General features: G+C 42.9%; 1 protein-coding gene across 8 annotated transcripts in view; it reads right to left on the bottom strand.

Annotated features, from left to right (window-relative positions):
- Nucleotides 1-14,197, bottom strand: part of STAMBP (STAM binding protein) — a 28,103-nt gene extending 13,906 nt beyond the window's left edge. The window contains exons 1-5 of one of the 8 annotated variants that reach the window (XM_084901298.1): nucleotides 14,132-14,197; nucleotides 13,647-13,782; nucleotides 11,848-12,065; nucleotides 1,673-1,748; nucleotides 1,310-1,405 (exon numbers count right to left, since the gene is read on the bottom strand). In XM_084901298.1, coding sequence (XP_084757424.1) covers nucleotides 1,310-1,405; nucleotides 1,673-1,748; nucleotides 11,848-12,053 — 378 coding nt within the window. In that variant the 5' untranslated portion in view covers nucleotides 12,054-12,065; nucleotides 13,647-13,782; nucleotides 14,132-14,197. Of the gene's footprint in view, nucleotides 1-1,309; nucleotides 1,406-1,672; nucleotides 1,749-11,847; nucleotides 12,066-13,576 lie in introns of all 8 variants that reach the window. The other 7 variants (XM_084901301.1, XM_084901296.1, XM_084901300.1 and 4 more) reach the window with 7 other exon arrangements.
- Between the last annotated feature and the right edge of the window lie 407 nt (nucleotides 14,198-14,604).

The following is a 14,604-nucleotide window of genomic DNA, read 5'->3' as shown; positions in this document are numbered from 1 at the left end:
CCCTTCCCAATGACTCTAACTAATGTATTTTCTTCTTTATTGAAATCTTGATGCAACTTACTGTCTGCATTTCATAACTGGTATCATATACAGTTTTATTCTCTAACTGTGCCATGCATTTATTCTATATCGCAAGTAAGGCTATAAAACAGAACCAAATCCAAACTCATACCTGCTATGTTGGGGTTTCTATTGAATTTTTTTTTTTTTTTTTTTTTTTTTTTTTTTACAGAGAGGAAGAGAGAGGGCTAGAGAGTTAGAAACATTGATGAGAGAGAATCATCAATCAGCTGCCTCTCGCACCACCCCCACCGGGGATGTGCCCGCAACCAAGGTACATGCCCTTGACCGGAATCGAACCTGGGACCTTTCAGTCCGAAGACCAATGCTCTATCCACTGAGCCAAACCAGTCTCAGCGGTTTCTATTGAATTTTTAATCCAAAATGAAACCTCTGAAATGTTCTGGTGGTCAGTTCAACACAGAGCGACACTTTTAGTGAACAGGAAATATTAAGTACTAATATCCCCCATTAAGGTTTTCACTCACTTGGTGCCTTAGAAATATATGCCTCACAGTCCTGGCCAGTGAAACCCCTGAGCAGTGGTTAGAGGTTGGCCCATGTACCAAAGGGTTGCAGGTTCGATTCCCAGTCAAGGGCACATACATGGGTTGTAGGTTTGATCTCCAGCCCAAGTTGGGGCTCATTTGGAAGGCAACCAATTGATGTTTCTCTTTCTCTCTCTCTCTCTCTCTCTCTCTCTCTCTCTCTCTCTCTCTCTCTCTTTCTCTCTCCCTCCCTCCCTCCCCACCCCCCTGCTCTTTCTCTCTCTCTCTCCTCACTCATCCCCTCCCTCTCTCCCTTCCAGTCTCTCTAAAAAAGTCAGTCAATGAAAAAAAAAATCCTCCAGTGAGGATTAAAAAATGAAGAAGTATATGCCTCTTAACAGTTCACCTCCTGGTGGTTTTCCCAGCAGAGTCCAGAACAGAGCTCAGCAAAGCGCTGCAGCACAACGTGGTCGCCTGCAGGGAGCACGTGCACTGACGCCGACCCCCGAAGGCGCCCTGGGAGCTCCTCTGCGAGCTTGAACTGCCTCTTCCTAGCAGGACTGATTTAAAAATGGCTTGGAAAAAGCAATCTATTATTTCAAACAGGTAGACAGGCAGGCTAAATCTGTGTTAGAACACTCAGCCTACACACTTGCATTCTACCTTTCTGAGTTCTGGTCTTTGCCAAAAATAGTAAAGTATCACAGGGCACAGCCTAAGAAAACAAATTAATTTCCTTTTTTTTATTATTACATACTCACTTTTTCTTCATTATGTTCTGTGTATTCTTTGGTATATCGTTTTAACAGCTCTGCCTTCAGCTGTTCTGCTCTGGGAAACGCAATCTCATTTAATTTCTGAGATAGACAGAAATACTGAAAATTAGAACAAGTCCAAGCTAATTAAATAGAAAAGTCAAGTTGGCAGTGGCAACAATATTTCCAAAAACAATTTAAAATACTCCCTACGGTACCATACCTGCTGTTTCACACTGATCTGGTGAAATGGCCTCATCTCCTATTGCAGGATTTGATGCTCAGATGCAGCCACTACTACTATACCCTGAAGTCAGTGTGTGCCACTGCAAAGCTGTTTCATGGGCACCAATGAAAATGAAGACCCACCTTTAACGTGTCTTTCTTTTCAGGAATGACAGCCGATTTGTAATCTCGATGTTTGGGTAGTTTCTCAATAAAGAGCCTAAGGAAACAGATCAGAACGGTGAGGATACAGAGAAATGTCCAAAGACTCCGAAGCAATGCACCTCCCTTTCCTGCAGCCACTGCATGCCGGGGTCCAGATGTGCAGGCGAGGGGGAACAGGCCCGTGCAGGCAGGCCATGTTCCCCGCCCACCTCCAGCCTATAAACAGCAACAGAGAGTCTCTTTTCTCCCAAACCAGGCCCGCAGCACCAGGACCGGACTCCACAACAAAAATACGGGGGCGGGGGGAGGGGAGCCTGTCCTCTGCCCAAAAACACTCTGCCAGAGACATTCTTTTCTCGTTGGAAGACATTCTGGCTTCCCAATGAAAGGATCTCAGTCACAAATAATCCTTCAGGGAAGCGCTTAGCAGCCAAGGGCAGGAAGCTAAAGGAAAACCCATGTTCTATTTCTATTCGCAGCCCCATGTGACCTTTATCGTTGGCTTGTTTTCCTTTGGGATCCATGCTCCTTCAAGGAATATTCCTTGCATCATATAAGTACCGAGAAGCTTAGACAATACCTGTACGTAATATGTTCATGTTATATGTATTACATACAACCTGAAGAGACTGTAAAGTCCCCAAGGCCGAGGGATTTCTGTCTCATGCCTCTTTGTATATTCCTCTAACACCAATACAGGGCCTTGTAGAAAGAGGCACTCAATAACGATCTGATGAATAGAATGGACTTAAACTTCTGGAGGAGCTGAATGAAAAAAATCAAAGTGCAAATAAAAAGTGCATATGGTATGCTTCCTTGTAAGAAAGGGGACAATGATATATATGTATATCTATTTATTCCACAGGAAGTATATACAGTAACTAATCAAAGTAGGGAGCAAGGGAAAGAGGGTGGATGAGACAAGAGTGGGAGTAGTAGAACCTAGTTTATAAGTAAGGATAAAACTTTCCGGCCTATACATGAATACCTTTCTCTTGTTTCAACTGTTGTCCATTTTCTGAATGGGGACATATGGGCAGAAGGGACTCTTGAGAGCAGAGTCTGGGCAACATAACCCCCTTCCCATACTGGAGGAAAGAGAGCTTAGTGGTTCGGACAGGCTCTGGAGCCATCCTGCCCCGGTTCAATCCTGGCTTGGCTATTTACTGTGACCTCAGACAAATTACTCAATCTCACCATTCTTCAGAGTGTGTGTGTGTGTTTGTGTGTGTGTGTGTGTGTGTGTGTGTGTATACACACATAGAAATGGAGAAAAATAATACCACCTGATAGGATAGCTGTGATGCTTAAAGAGATAACAAAAATAAAGAACTGAGCACAGTGCCTAACATATAGCTAACATCTGCTAAGTACTCATATGACTGTTTTTACTAATAAATAAACAAATAAAAGATATGAACAAGAAGAATAGATGAAGATATTAGCACTACAGCCAGAAACGTTCAAGGCAAAGAAGAGCTGTGGCCCAGATGTATACTGTTCTCTGGGGTGGCTCTGGTTACAGCATGGAGAGAGGATATGTACCAAAACAAAGAGAATCATTGGCAAAAACACAGGAAAAACCACCTAATAGTACAATGTGGGGGAAAGAGATAAAGAGAAAAGTAAATACAAACGGTGAATAAATATAAAATGATATTCAACTTTATCATGAAAGAAATTGAAATTAATGTATCATTTTCATCTTTCAGTTTGGCAAAGTCTTAAAGGTTAATTACAACCAGTTAGGCAAGGATACAGGAAAATGAGTGTCCTTATACACTCCTACCAGGATTATAATTTGATACTGTTTTTTTTTCCTTAGGGAAGGGAGGGAGTGGGATACAACTATTAAATATTCAAAATGTGTTTATCCTTTAAACTCACAATTCTACTTCTAGGAATGTATCCTATACAATAGTACAAGGGTATAAGTATAAGATTATTTTATATAGCATTATTTGTAAAAGCAGGGGAAATTAGAAAACTAAATGCCATAGACAGGTTTATTCAATAAATTATGGTGTACCCAAATGTGATAAATAACATAATCATTCATCCGATTCTTCCCCGAGAATCCAAGATGGCTGCTCGGGTAGGCAACTAGCCGCAGCCGCACACAACAATTTTAATAAAATACAACTAAAATATAAAATGGACATTACCCAGAACTACAGGAAAGTCGACTGACTGGAAATCCTACAACAAGAAGCAAGGAGAAAACCAGAAGGAAGCACGGAGGAGCTGTAAAAGCCCAAGGTACGGAGACACGCGGCGCGCGCGGAGAGGACGGAGCCGGAGAGGAGGGAGGCCGAGTGCCTGGCGGGCGTTCCCTAGCGGAAAGGAGATAAAACTCCGACTGTGCTGGGCCCCTGACTGCTCTGAATCCCAGTTCCCCAGACCCCGGGGACTCAGGCTCAGCCATAGGGAGCTGGGCTGTAAGTCGGAACCCCGGGGTAGCGGAGAAAGGAGGTCCCGGAGGCACGCACACTGCCCCCAGAGAAGGGACGGTCCGCTGTGCCGCGGGATTGCCCTGACGGGAAGGAGACTGGGGCTCCAGACTGCTGTGAACGCCACCTCCAACTCCACTTCCAACTGAACTGAACCCCAATACCGGGCTCATTGTGGGAGAGCATAGACTGTTTGGCAGCAGGCGAAAATCGAGGGCACCTTTCTCTCAGAGGCGCCGGCAGCGAGCACTGAAGGACCCGCATAGGGCGGGGCTGACGGAAGCCAAAGCTGCAGGCTCCACCCTGAAACCCCGTCCCATCTGTAACTGCGAAATGCGACAACAAAATAGATCACAAACGAAAGAAATGGAGGACAAAAAGCGTCTGGATATAGAGTTCAAATCTACGCTTATAAGGTTTTTCAAGAATTTCCTAGAAAAGATGGATAAGGCCTATGAGGATATGAAAAGAGATCAACTAGAATTAATAAGGAGTCAACAAGAAATGATAAGGGATCAACAAGAAATAAAGAATACATTGTCTGAAATAAAAAATATTCTACAGAGTCCTAAAAACAGAAGGGAAGATCGCAAGAATCAAGTCAAAGATTTGGAACATAAAGAGCCAGAAGACACTCCTCCACAGAAGCTAGAAGGCAAGAGAATCCAGAAAATTGAAGATAATGTAAGAAACCTCTGGGACAACTTCAAGCGAACCAACATCAGAATTATGGGGGTTCCAGAAGATGAGAGAGAGCAAGATATGGAAAACATACTGAAAGAAATAGTGACAGAAAACTTCCCCCACCTGGTGAAAGAATTTGACTTACAAGTCCAGGAAGCGCACAGAACTCCAAACAAAAGGAATCCAAAGAGGACCACACCGAGACACATCATTATTAAAATTCCAAGAGCAAAAGATAAAGAGAGAATATTAAAAGAAGCAAGAGCAAAGAAGGTAGTAACTTATAAAGGAGCACCTATACGATTGTCAGCTGACTTCTCAACAGAAACCATGCAGGCCAGAAGGGAATGGCAAGAAATATTCAAGGTGATGAATAGCAAGAACCTACAGCCAAAAATAAGCTACCCAGCAAAGCTATCACTCAGAATCGAAGGCCAGATAAAGAGCTTCACTAATAAAAAAAAGCTAAAGGAGTTCATCACCACCAAACCAGAATTATATGAATTGCTGAAGGGGGTTCTTTCAGAAGAGAAAGTAAACAAAGATAAAAATTATGAACAACAAATACGTAATTATCAACAAGTGAATCTAAAAACCAAGGAAATTAAAAAAATCTGATGAACAATATTAACTGTTGAATATAATAGAATCAGAGGTATGGAAGGGGAGTGAACTGACGATTCTTGGGGAAAAGGGGAGAGGGGGGCGTGAAAAGAGACTGAACATAAACTGTGCACCTATGGATGAGGACAATGGGGAGAGGGGAAAGGGCAGAGGGTGGGGTGGGAACCTGGTGGAGGAGAGCAATGGTGGGGGGGGGGGGGGGAAGGAACATTTGTAATAATATGAAAAATAAAAACTTATTTAAAAAAAAAACAAAAAAAAAAAAAAAAAAAAAACATAATCACTCATCCACTGATCCAACAAATAGTTATAGAGCATCGACTATGGGGTCAGGCATTACTGTAAAGGCTAGGGATTTGACAGTGAATGACAGTCACAAATTCCTCCCCAAAGAGTGTACATTACAGTGGGGGGACAGACAACAAACAAAACAAAAAGTATGTAGATAATCATTGCGAGGAAAAGTCATTGCTAGAAAAGGGAAATGGGTAATGGGGGGAGAGTGGGGAGGGGTTAAGGTTTTAGATTGGCCAGCTAAGGGCATCACTGACAAGGTGGCATTTCGGTAAGAACTGGGGGAGAGAGAGCCATGAAGAGATGTGGCGGAAGAAACAGCTCTGAGGCAAAGTGAGATGAATCAGAATGTCCTGATACGGAAAGATAGGTAGGACTGTTAAGAAAGCAAGTTGTAGAACAAAATATATTGTATGATTTCATTCATGCTTGGAGAAACAAGGAGAAACATGCGAGCCCATGTGCTTGCACGGACATAAACATTTTCTAGTATATAACAATAGTTACCTATGGTAGATGAGACTTTTCATTTTAATATCTCCCTTGCTGTATGTTTTGGGAAAAAAGTTTAATCCTGAACAAATATTAATTTGTATAAAAATAACTAATTCAAAAAGTCAAGCAGAAATTACATAACATGAATGTTTTAAGGACTCTCATTTCATTTCTTCCAATCTTAAAAAGTTAATCAGCAAAGTGAGCATAATCAGAGACGAAGACCTCTTTGGTTTATAAACCCCAATTCCAGTAGTAACCCTTGTCAGGACAGGTGACAGGCCATTTTCAGAAAGTGGGTTTGTGTTTCAGGAGCTCAGAGAGCAGACAGGAATTGCTGAAGTCCTCTGTAACTCCCTTCTATGTAGCCTGGTCAATGACCATAAAAAGCTGTGAAAGAATCCACTGCCTGGATTACTGTCTGTGCTCATCATGAAAGTATGTGCTGCTTTAATATGCTGAAGGTCTTTCTTCTACCCCAGGGTCTGCAAAAGGCAAAGCATTCCTGCAGCAGGGAAAACCTCTGAGGCGGGGAATGTGCTTGAGATCACTCAGATGCCTGAACTGCTCCAAGGAAAAGAACAAACATACCTTTTAAATTCCCGAATTAAAGGATCCACAAAAGGTCTAGAACAAGAACAATGACTCTCAATAGTGGGGGAGGCAGAGGAGTGGTGACGTGAATGCCTGCCCCCCTGCCTCCTCTCTCCTCAGTTGTAATAATTGCCAAAGTGAGCCATTGTTACTGACAGGAACAGACCAAGTAAAACGCAGCGGAAAAACAGAATGAGAATAGAGCTAGAACATTTTTCCTACCCTTAGGGCCTGTTGTTTCAAGAATCAGATTTAGGGTCTTAATGATATCTGTAAGAAAAATAAAAGTAGCTACATTTATTGATCCAGGTCAAGCCCATCCAACAAAATCCCAAATTATATCCCAAATCGAACAAATTAAGTACATGAGCTGCCACAAACCACCTTTCTCTCATTCAACTCTCCTCTAAGCCTAATTCATCATATTATAAGGGGAACCATATACGGGGACAGACTCCCCATATCAGTCTCGCTGTTAACACATGCCACTCAAAGTAACATCAAGTCAGAAAATATCAATTTCTTAAGAACCCCTGTACTCATTTTAAAATATATATTTCTGTATTGATTTCAGAGAGGAAGGGAGAGTGAAAGAGAGATAGAAACATCAATGATGAGAGAGAATCATTGATCAGCTGCCTCCTGCATGCCCCACTCTCGGGATCAAGCCCGCAACCAGGACATGTGCCCTGACTGGGAATTGAATCGTGACCTTCTGGTTCATAGGTCGACGCTCAACCTCAGGGCGAGAATCCCTGTCCCCTTAATCTTACCACCCATTTGCCTATTTAGTATTTTACTGCTACAGTTAAACGCTCTCTTTTCTGTAACAGCAGCCTCTCCTTCTCCACAGTATCTTTTCCATAGCAAAAAAGATGCTCTAGAACCTCCCATCTTAAAACACACACCGCATTTTTTATACAATCCTTGTCCCCCTTCAATTACTTCCTCATTTTTCCACTTTACTTCCTATCCAAACTTCTACAAAGAGTTGACTATGCCAGGTCTTGGCAAACTGTGCTAGTCGGTCAAATCCAGATCACCATCTGTCTTTGTAAATAAAGTTTCATTGAAACACAGGCATACCTTTTCATTCATGTACTGTCTATGGCTGTTTTCACACTGCAAAACAGATCAAATGGCCTGCAAAGCCAAAAATATTTACTTCTTTACAAAAAGTCTAATCACGGTATACTCACTGTCCCTACTTTCTTACTGCTCATTCACCATTCAACCCACTCTAATCAAGTATTTCTTTAATCCTTCTAGTGAAACTGCTTATCACCAATGACATCACGTTACCACATCCAAACCCTCACCCATCTGACCCAGCTGGCTCCTCTCTGCAAACACTGACCTCTTTTGACTCACGGTCCCACTCTCACTTGGACTTCCTCCTGCCTCTCGAACTTTCCTTCAAAGTCTCCCTTGCCTGCCCTCCCTCCACTAACCCACCTCAGGGCTCAGTCCCGGACCCCTTTTCTCATTCTATAGTCTCATTATCCAGGATTCTGATCCTTTTATGTGCTACAGATCCTTCTGGCATCTGATGAAGCCTACAGATGATGACTCCTCCTCAGACTCTTTTCAAAGATATAACTAATTAAATAAATAAATGAATGAATGAATAAAATACAAAGAATTACTAAAGAAGCCAATTCTACTGAAATATTATTTTCAAAATATGAAAAATTGTGACATGTGCTTCTTTACTAAGGTGATCTTTTTTAATGCATTTATTAATGTATTGTTATTACATTAAAAAACAGGATCTTGTCACAGATTTTTTTTTTTTAATATTTTATTGATTTTGTACAGAGAGGAAGGGAGAGAGATAGAGAGTTAGAAACATTGATGAGAGAGAGTCATTGATTAGCTGCCTCTTGCACACCCCCTACTGGGGATGTGCCCGCAACCAAGGTACATGCCCTTGACCGGAATCGAACCCTGGACCCTTCAGTCCCCAAGCCGACGCTCTATCCATTGAGCCAAACTGGTTTTGGCAGGATCTTGTCACAGATTTAATAACTCTGTACTATAATTATGAGGTGATATTAAGTGTAAATGCTACCTTGAGATAGCAGTAAAAATTATGTGATATGACAATATCTTGATTTCTATTGGTGACAAAATTACAAATACAGGCATGCCTCATTTTAGTGTGCTTCATAGAGGCAAGACCCTCCCCCAGCAAAAAGATTATAAGTGGCTGAAGGCTCTGATGATGGCTAGCAATTTTAGCAATAAAGTATTTTTAAATTAAGGTATGTACATTGTGGGGGTTTTTTCTTTTAGACATAAGGCTATTGCACACTTACTAGAGCAAGGTATAGTATAAGCATAACTTTCATATGCACTGGAAAATAAAAAAATTGATGTGACTCACTTTATTGCATGATTTGCTTTACTGCAGTGGTCTGGAACTGAACCCACAATATCTTCGAGGTATGCCTATATTATTTGAGGTCTATATTCAAAATTGAGGAAAATGCTAAATTTCAGTTAGAGGTTAGTAAAAATAAGGAAAATTTTTCCCAACCAAGTTCATAGACACCAAGTTCTAGCTCTGAATCCCTGTGGGTCCCTGGCCCAGATTAACAACATCTGTGCCAGAATGTCTCCGTGGTTCTCATGGCTTAAGAACCATCGTGTGCTGAGGACTCCGGCACTTGTATTTCCAACTTAGACTTCTCTGGGTTCAGACTGGTACATTCAACTTCCTACTGGACATCTCTACTTGGATATCTCACAGGCATCTCAAATTTAACATCTTAACGTGTCAAAGAAAACCCAGGCCTGGACAGTTATGACTCAGTGGTTGAGTGTCGACTCAGGAACCAAGAGGTCACTGGACAGATTTCCAGTCAGGGTGCATGCCCGGCTGTGGGCTCTATCCCTGGTGGGGGGCAGCCGACATGTTCTTATCTCTGTATCCCTCTCCCTTCCTCTCTCTCTAAAATAAATAAAAACATATTAAAAAAAAAACAAAAAAACAAAAACAACCTCAGACCTAAACTCTTGAATCTCCCCTTTTCAACACCATTCTTCCCATTTCAGTAAATAGACCACCACATTCTAAATTACAAAAGGAAGAAAGCCGAGGTCAATCTTTATACTATCATCTTTCTCAAACTATAAGTAAGTCCCATGAACTCTACCTCCAGTACACCACATCCACGTCCCTTCAAGCCACTAGCCCGCTCCTGAATGGCTCTGCTTCCTGACTAAGTCCCTGCCTTCTCTCAATACTCCACCATTCACCACGCAGCAGCCAAAATTTATATTTTTAAGATATAAGATTAGGTCACAACCTCACTTAACACATTTTAATGGCTTTCTATTGCTCTCAAGATAAAACACAAACCTGTAAGGTTCTACAAGATCTGGTCCTACCTAACTCTCTGACCTCCTCTGGAGCCATTCTTCCTCTCTTGCTACACTCCAAACACCATGACCAGCTCTACTGTATCCTTCAAGTCTCAGTTTAATCTCATCTTCTCAGACGGACTTTACCCTGACTACCCTATTTAATTAGATATTGCTTATTCTCAGTCATAGCACTCTCTGTTGCTTTCATAGCATTTTTCCCATTTTGTGACTATATAGTTACTATTTGATTCTCTCTTTATTGTCTTCTCCCATTACAAAAAAGGTACACCCATAAGGGTAGGGGCCATTTTACCTACTAAGTTATCCAGGTCCTAGCACCGTGCCAAGTACATATAGGTATACACAATGTGTATTTGTTGAATGAAGATGGTCCTTGCCCTGAAAGTACTTCCTATGTCAGGCAATAGAACTCAGAAGGCCCTTCAGAAAACATCCTCAGGTGAGGATTAACAAAAACAAGCAAAAACCAAAACAACAGAACATTGCCAAAAGGAAAAACAAAAAGAACAGAACCTATGTTGGGTTTTGTCTCTCCAAACTGTTGAACAAAGCATATTCCTAAACCCTGAGTTTGTTACCTCATTTGTAGAATGGGAGGAGGATGTACACTACTAAATGCACACAGAACTGTGAAGATCAAATGAAATAATGCAGATTAAAAACTCTTATGAGCCAAAACGGTTTGGCTCAGTGGATAGAGCGTCGGCCTGCAGACTGAAAGGTCCCAGGTTTGATTCCAGTCAAGGGCATGTACCTTGGTTGCGGGCACATGCCCAGTGGGGGGTGTGCAAGAGGCAGCTGATTTGATGATTCTCTCTCATCGATGTTTCTAACTCTCTATCCCTCTCTCTTCCTCTCTGTAAAAAATCAATAAAATATATGTTTTAAATAAATAAATACTCTATGAACTATTAAGAGCCATAAAAATATACTGTAATTACTATTTTTAAAAAGGCCCTGGTATTTTCAAAGAAGAAGACTAGGAATTATATATGAGACCCTCTAACATTATTTCCTTCCTAAATTACATATCATTTCACTATGACTGAGGATTTAGGAGTTACTCCTTGTTAGTTGTACAGAATTTATTTTATTTACGCTGCCTACCTACCTAAGATGCTAAGCAACTAAAGGGAGCCACACAACTGTAGGTAGTCAATACTTATTTGATGATTTGCATCAGAATAGTTAAAAAACAAAGTTAAGAAAAAAACTTTTTCCTGAATCACTCAATTTGCTACAAAATAAACAGAGGTGAGGGATATTAGTAATTCCTCAGCATTAATCCCATGATTAACAGAGAGAAGAGAGGAAAAGCATTCATCAATACCAAACAGGTACAATTTAACCACCAACTCTCTTGACTAACAGCTGGGCCACGTGGGCACAGCCAAAGAATCAGTCTCTTACTCATGAAATTACTGAGTCATGATAACAGCACTTTCAGTACTCATGTCTTTGAATGTCAAGGACAGCCAATATGTAGGAGCCACCAGCACAAATGATTAATGCTAAGGACGACGTAAAGTTCTCTAGTTTTAGCAATTCTGAACAAATAAATGAGCACAAAAGCAGGGTGAGTGAGGCATCAGTCACCGGAAAAAGAACCTGGAGGTGTCTTACGTCATGTACTTGTTATAGAGAATGTAGGCATGTTCAATGTTGCCTTCCTCGGAGTAAATGGATGCCATTCGGATCATCTCGACTCCGGAGCGGAAGTACCGACGGGGTGGAATGTCTTCGTTTATCTCCACTGAGCTACCCATCTGGGAGAGAGCCCTCACCCGGTCTTCGGGAGCGAGGCTTCTGTCTCCATGGTCACACATCATTACCAAGAAGTTCTGAGACAGAAAAGAGAAAAGGGATGGCATCAACATCATGGCCCATATCATCCCAGCACAACCTAGCACATAGCGTGTTTATTCCACAAGCCTCTACCTTATGAAGACATTCAGAGAACAATACCATATGCTATGGCTCGTACCAAATAAGGTCTCATTCCCACAAGAAGGTTGAGACCCTCAAGGAAGCCTATATCATAATGATGAGATTGGCAGACTCAAAATCCCAGTTCCTGTGCCGTCATTAGGTGGTTCAAGGAATATAATGATAATGGGCCACAGGGGATTCCGTTCTACCCTTCATACTAATTACTCCGTCATTCTGTGATCCTGTCCTCAGCACCATCAAAAGAGGGGCAGCACCTTATATTTTTGGCATTATTTCTCCTCCCAGCTACTTATACCCATCTACCCTGGTAGCTGGCGGAGTACACTTAGTGAACTTCCATGATGTTAAACTGACTTCAAGTCTGATTCTTTTTATTCAGTCTGAGAATAACTGACATTGCCCTGTGGTGTGCTTTTTCATATTGGAGCACAAGGCTAGTTAGGGAAACTGATCTGGAGATGTTTGCTTATAATCCTAACTTTGCTCACCAAACCACTATTTCAGTCAATCTACATCATTCATCATATTCAGGGAAAGGAATTTAGGTCTTGAAAACAATTTACTCAAATCTATCTTCAAAGACTAAGCACTCTTTGAATAACAAAAGGCACAAGGTTAACTTGGAAGCAAAAAACCTGGGAGTTTTCCCTCCCTGGGTCTCACACTGCAGTTAACTCTACAACCTTTCTAGTTATCGCTGCTATGAGAATCAGATTCCAGCTTCCCATCAGATGTCACTCTACACCAGTGGTCGGCAAACTCATTAGTCAACAGAGCCAAATATCAACAGTACAATGATTGAAATTTCTTTTGAGAGCCAAATTTTTTAAACTTAAACTCCTTCTAACGCCATTTCTTCAAAATAGACTCGCCAGGCCATGGATTTTGTGGAAGAGCCACACTCAAGGGGCCAAAGAGCCGCATGTGGCTCGCAAGCCGCAGTTTGCCGACCACAGCTCTACACCATTTCCAAAAAGACTCTGGGTACTTATACACATTGAATTACAGCACATCCTAACTAGCTGCTCTAGAGTCTAGAATAAACAAACTATAGTAGAATGACTTTTTGGAATTCAAGGCCCTGTGCCAACTGGTCCCATTTTGTCTTTTCAATCTTAAACCTTCCCCCTTCCCAAAGGAGATCATTTCCTTCGGTCAGGATTCTGATCTGCGCAGAAATCCTCCCATTCCAGTTTCCTTTCCCACTCCAACCCCTGTTCTCAGAGATAGATCTCACCTGGCCAATTCTAACTCTAGGTCACATTTCCTTCCATTAAGCTTCCTTTCTATAACACCCTCATTAATAGCACGAAACCAGGGATGCAAGGCAAGCCACCTCCCACAAGGCCTTTTTAGGGGCTCAGAAAGCCACCCACATACCTAAAAGTTCGCCCCAACTTGCCTAATTAGTACACTCAGCCCAGGACCATTACAGCTAACGGACGCAGAGGATGCTTGTTACACCTCAGTACCTCTCGGGAGAGGATGTTCTGAGTCGTGAATGCAACCTCCTCTTGAGGCCAGCAAGCGATGCCGGTACTACCGGGCCGAGCAACTCTCCAGAGGGGAGCTCAGCATCCGCACAATGGGGGAAGGTGTCGCAGAGGGCTGGGAAGGAGAGACAGGAGGAGGAGAAAAGCAGCAGCAGGAGTGGGCGGAGGGGAGTGGACAGGGACCCCCTGACAACTTCCTCAGGCCTCCTCCTCCTCCTTGCAGGCACTCAAGCCCAAGGGGCCAACCCGGGACACAAAATCATCCAAGGTCTCCGGGTCTTTGGAGTGCGAGCAGCCGGGACACGCAGGGCCTGGCTGGGGAAGGGAGCCGGCGCGGGCCTCGCGCGCGGGCCTGGCAGGGGGCCGGGGCGGGGGAGGCGAAGGCTCCAGGCCCCACACTCACAGCGGATGCTCCCCGTGAGTCAGACCCCGCTCAGAGCCCGGGCACCCGGACCTCTCCCCACCTGTCCCAGTGGACCGCACTCGGACTTCCGCAAACGTCACATCCGGCGTCCGCCCCGCCCATTCCCGCTGGCTTGTTTAATTTCATTCCCAGGAATGTAGGGCGGAGGGGGCGGGGCGAGATGATGGGCGGGGCCACCTGTAGAAAATCCGACCAATGAGGAGAGAGAGCTCGGCGGCCATCTTGGTAAAGGAAAGCAACAGGGAAGAAGGGGAACTAAGGAGTTAAAGGAACCCATGGCCAAGATAACTTTTGTTTTTAGAATCGTTTTGATTTTTGGAAGGGGCTTCTTGTTCTACAGCTCCTCTGTCACACTCACACAAACCACAAACAATCCCAGCATTTCAAGGAAGGATTGCTGATCCAGAGTATTTACCTAGCTAACCTAGCCAGGGTTTCTAAATCAGGGGAAATAAAACTCCTCAAGTGTTCAGCTTGTTTGCGTTCGTTTCTACACAAAATGGATGGTTGGCG

The sequence above is a fragment of the Pipistrellus hanaki genome (assembly GCF_964339955.1).
Source record: "Pipistrellus hanaki genome assembly, chromosome: 12".
In the NCBI taxonomy this organism is placed as follows: Eukaryota; Metazoa; Chordata; class Mammalia; order Chiroptera; family Vespertilionidae; genus Pipistrellus; species Pipistrellus hanaki.
The sequence above is the reverse complement of the archived record's forward strand: the minus strand, read 5'-3'. Positions and strand labels throughout refer to the sequence as shown.